At 40.8% G+C, this 9,509-nt stretch overlaps 1 protein-coding gene across 5 annotated transcripts; it reads right to left on the minus strand.

The window, feature by feature from the left end:
* Nucleotides 1-3,960: 3,960 nt before the first annotated feature.
* On the minus strand, nucleotides 3,961-9,098 carry spast (spastin). Of its 5 annotated transcripts, none has more exons than XM_053436697.1 (17): nucleotides 8,492-9,098; nucleotides 8,324-8,407; nucleotides 7,748-7,831; nucleotides 7,479-7,636; nucleotides 6,890-7,000; nucleotides 6,564-6,697; nucleotides 6,370-6,463; nucleotides 6,207-6,281; nucleotides 6,044-6,115; nucleotides 5,860-5,935; nucleotides 5,657-5,748; nucleotides 5,479-5,558; nucleotides 5,334-5,376; nucleotides 5,144-5,223; nucleotides 4,986-5,056; nucleotides 4,843-4,883; nucleotides 3,961-4,731 (listed from the first exon to the last, which is right to left on the minus strand). In XM_053436697.1, exons 1-17 carry the CDS (start codon nucleotides 8,607-8,609, stop codon nucleotides 4,606-4,608), a joined length of 1,539 nt encoding a protein of 512 aa, XP_053292672.1. In that variant the 5' UTR covers nucleotides 8,610-9,098; the 3' UTR covers nucleotides 3,961-4,605. The 5 variants fall into 5 exon arrangements, with proteins under 5 accessions (XP_053292672.1, XP_053292673.1, XP_053292671.1 ...); XM_053436698.1 differs by having other exon boundaries at nucleotides 6,890-6,940; nucleotides 7,748-7,834; nucleotides 8,492-9,096; XM_053436696.1 differs by having other exon boundaries at nucleotides 7,748-7,834; nucleotides 8,492-9,096.
* Between the last annotated feature and the right edge of the window lie 411 nt (nucleotides 9,099-9,509).

A 9,509-nucleotide genomic window follows, 5' to 3' on the forward strand; every position in this document is an offset into this window, starting at 1 on the left:
TAATGGCTTTGCAGGTCATGTACGGGCACAACAGGGTTTCGCTCTCCTCTGTCCACCCCTGTTTACAGCTTTGTGGCCACAGGCTGCAGTGGGAGTGGAAAATATACAAGCTTAATTTGGTTCACTCCAATGCATGCAGACACAAGATAAAGCAACTTTTTTGGATAATCCCCCCCCCCCCAAAAAAAAAATTGGCTTATCCCAAAACCCCTAAGGGCTCAAACAATCCTCTCCCTCTGTGGATCAATCATCTACACACATGCTGCAACGTTGTTTTTTTCAAATATTGCTTTTCGTCAAGCTGTTTCTCGTCTACACCTTGTGAAAAAGGTGTTGGTTTCCATAATTAGATGGTGAGATTGTGAGAGCGGCTATTACTGACCTTTCCACAGACGCATCTCTCTGAGGAAAAAACTTTACATACAGGCAGTCAGACAGGCGGTTACAGTAAATTCTTTTCATGAATACAAATAGACAGCAAAAAGAAAGACCTCCTTTAACAGTTCGTGAAACAATTCCCATTGCTCACACATTTCATATCTGACCATCATTTATATTAAAAATATTGTAATGTTGTGGAGAGGAATTGTCTGTATTTAAAGAGCTACAATTTAGGTATAGGTATATTTAGAATAAGACAGTTAGTTAAAAGATTTGCTAAATATTTTGGAAAATAGAGTTGAATGAAAAGATTGATATCACTTTCATATCGGCACAGACCAATGCAGCACTTAAACAGTCTGTTTGATTAATTCAGCATAGACACCGGAAACACATCAGACCACACACTGTTTTAAGATATAACCTTTTCATTAGTAAGCAATTAGAATTAGAAGTGCAGGATGTGTCCCTGTGTTTATTGGCGTAATGCAACTCTAGAATGGCATCATAACCATCGAACTCTTGTATACCTCCCCCATGGCCCAATGGTCCCCTTGAATTCAATCAAGATGTAAGATCCACAAATTAGTCGTATGTCGAAAGATCTTGCAATGTCAAAGATAATGATATAAACATTCCTGGAATTTACGTTTCAAGAAAGTCTATTTAGTCGTTTTTGACAAACAAACAGACAAATAGCAACAAAAAAAATGCATAAACTTATAAACAAAAACATTGATCTCTTCCTTTTAATCTTATTAGAGAATATACTTGACATGATCTCAACAGCCATTCTCTACTGCTCATATAGCTGAGGTTGACATGCCCATGTTCACAGATGTGCATATCTAAATATCAACACCCCATTTATTTTTACTGTCACACAACCACCGATACACACACCATAAATAAACAGCGAGCAAGAAAAATATATTTGCTCATAAAAGACAGATGTTGCAATAGGATATAAGATTAGACTTGGCTTCTTGCCTCCCATGAGAGAGAAAGATAACACTCCCATAGTAAATTAACTTATGTGTTGGGTGTGCAGGCCGGTGGAACAGTAGCAGCCAGTGCTGGAGAGTGGAAACTCCTCGGCCCTGAAGGCTTTCCACTGTGTAAGTCCGCAGCCCACATCTTTAGACCAAGGGTGATAAAAAGGCCATATCCCAATTTTTCAAAGAAATCCCTCTCCAGCAGCTCAACAATTTACAATCAGGCTTTTCTTAGAAATACTTCAGCACAGAGCCACTCCGCAAAGCAGTGCTGCACACACTCAGTGCACTCTTTCCATCGTTGAGCATCTGATGCACTGTTGAAAGGCGCAACAAGTGGCAAATTATGTCTGGCTTATATATAAGACCTCCACAGACTCAGAGAATAATCCCTGCACTTCTATCAGCAGTTACGTGAACGCACTCAGTTTAACAAAACCCTCTCATCCACATGTTGTTTTCATAATGGACCACTAGAAGAAACACTCTCAGACTGTTTGCTCAGTCGCTGAGAGGTCCTCACTGTGTTATTATTCTAGTGCCGACAGGGTGGGCTGTTTCACTGAAGGTATCACATTGATGACCTATTCTGTTTTCCCTCGAGTGGATGCAGTGGTCAAAGCATCAATGAGCCACTGTGGAGGTGAAGGAGTCTGACACGCAACCAAACAGGGCAGCTGTCAATCATCTACGAGGAATGCTTTGACTTCTGTAAGGCACAAAATAAAATAAAATAAAAAGGCACCTCATGCTCATACAGTCATGAATTTATGCAGTCGTCACAGCTTGCATTAAAATAAATTACTTGTAAGATCTCTGGTTTTACCACCTGTAGATATTATTACCTCCACCAAGGAGATAATGTTTTTCATCTGTTTGTCTGTTGGCAGAATTATACAAAAACTACTCAACTGATACCCTAGAGATTTGTTTGAGGGTGGGGCACGACCCGAGGAAGATCTCGGTTAGTGCAGATCTAAATAAAAATCCAGATATAGTGAATTTGAATGTGGTTTCGTATGGGGACTGTTTGGACTTAGCAGATGTGTGTGCTCGCTGAGTGCAAATATATGAAAGTTGACTGGTGGGAAATAACATGACTAAACTGAGTCATAAAGACCATCTGTTTACTATGCAGGATGCTCTCAGGGAAGAGTAAACAGGGGAAAAAAGGTGATGACTAAACCCCTACCCCGTAACACTCTTCATTCCTGCCAGGCATCATGAAAGAAGCTCTTCAGTCATGACAAGCTCAAAAACACTCTCCAGCCAACATCTCTCCCCTGGGGCAAAGAGAGTAGTTCTAGGTGTGGTTGCAGCTCTGGGAGTCAGACCGTTTTTCATGTAGAAGACTTTTTTAAAATCTTCTTCTCATGATAACTTCAAATACAACTTTAGGTTTGAATAACTTTAATTGCAGAATATATTTGCATGTGGAGAGTCTGTAAACATCTGCAGGAGCAGATGATGCAGCTGCTGGGCCACATAAACCAGAGGCTGCACCACCAGCTGACCATAGGAAGGGCCTTTGGGAGAGAGGTGGGATTTTTAGTGCAATGAAAAAAAAGATCTGTGAGTGACCACAAGCATTTACTAAGCTTGAATGGCCCCGTGCCCCCACGTCTCCAGCCTTGACCACAGTTTTACATCATTGAACTTCTCATTTGTAAGTAACGTTTTCTCAGAAACACCGACGTGTAAATGAAAACTAACTTGTCCTTATAGCAAAAATGCCTAGAAATGTCCCGACCAATCAGAATGAGCGGGACACTTCTAAGCACTTATCATTGACTCAAAATGCCTAGAAATGTCCCACTCTTGGTGTTAGTGACGTACAATACGTGGGACACTTGTAGGCACTTTACATTAAAGCAAAATGCCTAGAAATGTCCCACACTAGTGGTTAGGGAAGTTGAATACTTGGGACACTTCTAGGCACTTATCATAGTAGCAAAATGCCTAGAAATGTCCCGACCAATCATAATGAGTGGGACATTTCTAGGCACTTATCATTGAGGCAAAATGCCTTGAAATGTCCCACTCTTGTGGTTAGGGATCTGCAATACTTTGGACACTTGTAGGAACTTATCGTTACATAACTATGAGGACTTTCATCAAACTGCAAATCCAACACATTTAACCTGACGATTATACAATACAACAGGGCGTGGCCTTCATTTTCATTAATAGTCATTTATTGCATTCCACATGTTTGTGGTTGCAGGCAAAATATCTTTAACACGAAGCCACAGAGAAAGCACACTGAATGCAAAAGCTGAACTGTAGCACCATCTACCTCCAGGAGTGAAGAGAAGCTTATTGCACCTGAAAGAGTCCTGAGGTTTAACTTTATTTTTAAACCTCAGAGTTTTTCTATGGCACGACCCAAAACTAACAATCCCTTCCAATATTTCATGGAATAGAAAGACATGCAGTCATTGAGGGATCAGCACAAGAATACTTTTTTTCGTGTGCCGTGCATAACATGACTCACCAATGAGGGAGGTGTATGACATGTTTGCTTTTTGTGTATAACTCTACAGTCTGTATAGGATTTAAAAGAATCAACGAGTCATCGAAGAAGAAAGGCAGACACCTTGATGGATGTGTTTATTGAAGTGTTAGGAAAGTAGGAGGTCATTACATTTAATCTAAAACTCTCTATGAATTTAATTATTGTGTTGTGAAACACAGTAATTCATTCCTACTTTCAAATACAAGTTTAGACTTCATAACGTCAAACAATAAGTGCAAATGAAAAAAACAATAACTCTTATAATACAAAAGCATCAATCATAGTCACTCTTCCATGTGTATAATAAGTACACAGAGCACTTGGTGATTAATACTATCAACATGTCATTACACCAGGTAACTAATGGAAAATGATCTTTAATTGGTGTAGTTATGTTATGATTTACAGAAGGTTGCTGCCCCCTTGAGGCGAGAGAAAGGTAATTTGTAATTTTGCAGGACATTCTCAAGAATAAATAAATTCACTTTCAAGGTTGGAGTTCAGTGATAAGGGTCCAAAGAATCTTATTAGCAAAGCTTTTCAATAAAACAGGAAATTTACCCACACTGCTTCCAAATGTCATGAATGTCAATATTTATACATTGTACATAGAAAGATTTTTTCAAAACAATTTGTAATTTTATCTATGTTTTGTGAACAAATCAAACACTTTTTTTCTTCTTTTTTTTTACGGGGGACAATGAACTATAAAGTTCAAAAAGCTGTTGTGTCGCCAAAATCTTTGTTCCATTCAATATACATGTTAAGACTGGTTGGGCTAACACTGGGTTTGATGCGCTTTAGGGAATCCTCAAAGTCTTTTATCTTGATGTTTCGCATCTGTGAATACACAAGAGATTACCTATACAGAAAAATACTGTTCTTCTCAACGTAAATGAGCGTCGAGAACATATCTGTAGTATTTCGAGTACTTTATCAACATTATCTCACCTCGTTCGCAGCCATACATCGGACTTGGTCTGGTCCCAACTCTGAGAGAGAAATTTAACATGAAAATCAAAGAGATAAAGCCCATAAAGGAGGACAGGGTATGAGTAAGGGATCAATACAATGATGTGACAAAGGGGTCCTACCTCTAATCGGCCCGAGAGCAGCGTCTTTGGCTAATGACGTCAGATCACTGCCTGAATATCCTGCAGTTTGTCTATCAAGTAAAATGTCAAGGAATTAATGCAAAGCAAAATAAAATGACTTTGTAAGACCTGCACGGTGTTTAAATATTTAAACTCACTTTGAAAGAAAGGACAGCTCATTTTTGCTCAGAGGATTCCCATGCTTTCCCAAAAGATTTTTCAGCAGCGTCAATCTTGTCTGGAGGAGAGACAGTTAAAACATATGACTTAAGGAAGTGAAAAAATAAAAACATCATTTGAAAACTGATAAATAACCCACATCAGTTTCTGAACTGTGACAGTAAATACCTGTTCATCTGGCAGTGCCACATAGATCCTCTTTGCAAATCGCCTGCAGAAAAATAAAATAAAAGATTGTGGAGTCCTTGTCCAAACATACCAAATAATAACTGCATTAATATTGTAACTATATATGTAAGATTGCATAATATACCGTAGCACTGCTTCATCGAGCTCCTGAGGCCTATTGGTTGCTCCCATTACAAGAACCCTATCATCCCCTCCTGACTGCACCTACAACCAAGAGGTACGGTTGTGAAAATAACACGAGATAACGGTGACACCCGCACCTTGAAGATGGTTCATGATCAAATGTCAGAGGCTGCTCTTACCCCGTCAAACTCAATGAGGAACTCGGTTTTTAATCGACGAGAGGCATCGTGTTCTCCTTCCCGCCGTTCACAAAGCAAGCTGTCCACTTCATCTGAGGGTCAAATTCAAGAAAAACAAGTAGAGGTTTATTCATAAGTTGAAATCTGGGGGATACAATTTGCTATTAGGGGCATATCTACTCTATAAATAAAGTGATACAAACCAATAAAGATGACGGAGGGCTGTAATTCTCTGGCAACTGCAAAAAGTGCTCGAACAAGCTTCTCGCCTTCTCCCACCTGGGATGATGATGACAGAGAAGTTCAAAGAAACAACAATGCCAATAAGTTAAAAATATCCTTGAGGCATTCTCCAGAAAAATAAGTTTGAAAAATATGCTTTCTTACATATTTGGAGGTCAAAGTGGCAGCACTGATGTTGAAGAATGTGGCTTTTGACTCAGCTGCGACTGCTTTGGCCTTGAAAGAGGAAGTAAAGGCATTTATTCGATTGAAAACACTGAAGTAAGTTTATCAACTGGTAAATGCAAATGAAAAAAGCCTCACTTACCAACATGGTTTTCCCATTTCCAGGTGGGCCAAATACAAGCAAACCACGTGCCGGAGATCTCAGGCCAGTAAAGAGCTGAATGGCATATCGTATGAGAAAAGGTATTACATGAAAATCTGAACATGAATAAGTTATCAGAGACAAAATGTCACCAAGTATTCACCTCTGGTCTTAAGGCAGGTAGGATGACGATCTCTTGGAGTGCTTGCTTGGCCAGATCCTGTCCCGCGATGTCTTCAAAGGATACAGACGCTCCGCTGCAATGAGCAGAGCAAACCATTTTAACTGTTTGTTCTTATTCACACGTCAATGTACAAGAAAATGTTCAACAGCTCTAATGGTGGTGCTTCTAAATACCGGTCAACAATTTCATTGAGAATCAGGTTGGCCAGTTTGCTGTCCACGTTCTTAAAGTTCTTCAAATCCCCCTTTGGTGGCTGTTTCCCGGCTGTGGGTTTTCCATTTTGAGCTCTTCCCGGCCGTGGGGTCACCTGGACAGCAACAAACAAACAATAAACACATCAGAAGCTGACAACCTCAAATAACTAGTCCCACATAGCACAGATATATCCTCACAGCACAGTGACATCGCCAGCAGATGGTCTGGCTGATGCACCAATTATTAGTTTACTATTGGGAAAATGAAAGGCATTGATTGAATGTATTTGATCAGTCACAATCACCTTGGGCGGTGCCGAGCCAATGGTGCACCTGCACGATAGTGTTTTGGGAACCTGTTTAGTGTGAGATTTGCCCGTTGAGAGCCGCGCACTGTTATTAAAATGGCTACTTCCCTGTAGAGAAAACATCAAAGAAAAAGAGGTGAATTCATAGTTTTTGTGTCCGCCAGTCCACTGGGGTCCACGGTAGTCCCTGTGACGTAAAGGTTGTCATCTACCTACGTCTGCTAGAATTTACATTGACCCCTATGTGGACATCGGTGCAGCCAAAAAATTGTGTGACGCCATTGAGTGTACGTTTCGACTGCGCATGCTCCAAGTACAATACATTCACCTACAGGAATGGAATGTGGGATCAGTTGTGTATGTGTGGAACGCCAGACCAACGTGGCCCCTTATTTAGGTATGAATGGAACTGTGGGCATGTATGTGGGACTGGAACGAGGACACAACACTCAGTGGACACAAAACGTTGAAAGTATCGTCAACCCTTAAAAGATATCTGGAGCTAAAAGTGGTCATAGAGGAGAATGCCGCTTGACTATGAAGTAAAATAACATATTGACAATGTAAATGTAATGTTTCATGTCACCTTTGTGTCAGTAGATCTAGCCGGGGGTCTGACAGCAGTGGAGGGCCTGGTGTTAGTGGACACCCCAGGCTGGCTTTTAGGAACAGGCTTTGGCTGTTGAAGCACATGATTAGAGGGCTTCTTGGGTTCATATCTCCACTTAGACGCCAGCGTTGCCTCTGTGAAACAAGAACAGTATTGATCTCCAGCATCCTTCCTCGGTCTGTGTAACATGACCATTATTATAGTGTCTCGACTTCAGAACTGCACACAGACAAGATGCCACTCACCTAACAAAGCGAGCCTGTCGTTTGCCATGGTCAGATTGTTGACCATTTTATCTTGTAGTCTCTTTGCTCGGTCATACTGATCTCCTGCTAATAGAACAATGAGAGTAAGGCTAAAGGGTCAGTCTGTGTCCAATCATCAAACTCTTGCACTGTCACGGCTCTTAATGCAGTTAGGCTGATTGAGTCACGTGAAAAACTGATAGATTCAAAGTTTTATGTCTTTGGTCATAATTAAGGGCGATACGGTCGATACAGAGATACTGAACCTTTTGCAGCGTACTCTGTGACTTTGACTGGTCACATCTCCTTTAATGTAGGTCACAGAGAAATGGATCTCATGTTGTTCTGAAGCTCTTTTCTAGTTCTACATTTATCTAAGCAGAATGCTATCTCCAGTATTGAAATTAACAGCATCATTAGCGATTATAAACCTGAGAATTTGTCAAATTGAGCTCAGTCACGTCGAGAGGTGAACGCCAAGACAAACAGGGGGTCTTATTTTGTATTTCCCTTCCCTCTGGGTGGGGTCATGTGAATAAAACAACACAAACATCTGGGTGTTTGTTAGCAAGTTACCTGGTAGCGTGATCTCCACAGCGATCCCCTTTTCTAGCTCGGCAATGCCTTTCTTGTACCACTGCACTGCCTCCTCCTTCTCACCTGTTCTCACAGGGGACATGTTACATATGTAAATATCGAGCGGCCCCACACCACACATCATCATCAGCTGACAGCAACACAAACCTGTATCATCCTCGTCGATCCGTAGAGCCTTCGATATGTTTTCAAACGCCTGCTTGTGGTAGTTTTTAATAACTTCGCCGCAGTCCTTGCTCTTACTTGCGTTTATTTTGGCCGACATTACTCTCGCGACACTGACTCCTTCTTCTTCCCAGAGTTCCCCACTGGAAATTGTGATACAGTCAGATTCTGTCTTTTAAATCGCATTTATAATCGCCTCAGTCCTGCTCCATACAACCGCTTTATCATCACATATGTGATTGGAACAACGGCTCCGCATCAACACGCTGATCTTTGGCCGATAAACTGCAGCTTCCCTGTGTTAGCTTCTCTGCCGCTTCCGCTGACAACAACACAGCTGGAAACCAACGTGATGTGTCGTAAAACTGTCGTGTTTGAAATAGTGTGGAGAAGTATTCGGGCTCAGAAAACCACAAACAGAAGAAGAGCCAGGGGGGGTTCGTTAGACCACACAGAGATATTAAAGTCAAGAGATACATATTAGTGACGTGTCCTTCCGCGTGGAGGCTTCGAAGCGTGTGTCTAGTTATCCAGGAAGATTTGATGTGAAGCGCGTATCGAGGCCACTGTTGCCAACTCCTCAGTAAGGAAAGTAGCTATTGGCTGTCCTCAAAGTCGCTAGAAGTCGCTAAATGACGTCATCGCCTAATTTGCACAATGTAATGGCCGCTGTAGTAGGACATAAAAAAGAGAGAGAAAAACACCCTAAATATGTTTAGAACTAAAAATTTGCTTTATCCTACGGAAGCGTATTGCATTCAGCTGAGAGAAAAAAGTTCTCAATAAAATAAAAAACCATAACTTATTTTTTTCAAGTCAATGAAGTCAACGCTTCCGTATTCTTCTGTTGATTCTGTTTTATTTTTTATTTTTTATCTTGCCATTGAAATAGGCCTTCACTTCTCAAAATAACTTCATGACTTTAATGCTGTATCTAGACCTACATACATAAATCTATTTGTCCTGTATCGTTAAATGTTAGAATATCAAATTGAATCAA

The sequence above is a fragment of the Pleuronectes platessa genome, chromosome 12 (assembly GCF_947347685.1).
Source record: "Pleuronectes platessa chromosome 12, fPlePla1.1, whole genome shotgun sequence".
NCBI lineage: Eukaryota > Metazoa > Chordata > Actinopteri > Pleuronectiformes > Pleuronectidae > Pleuronectes > Pleuronectes platessa.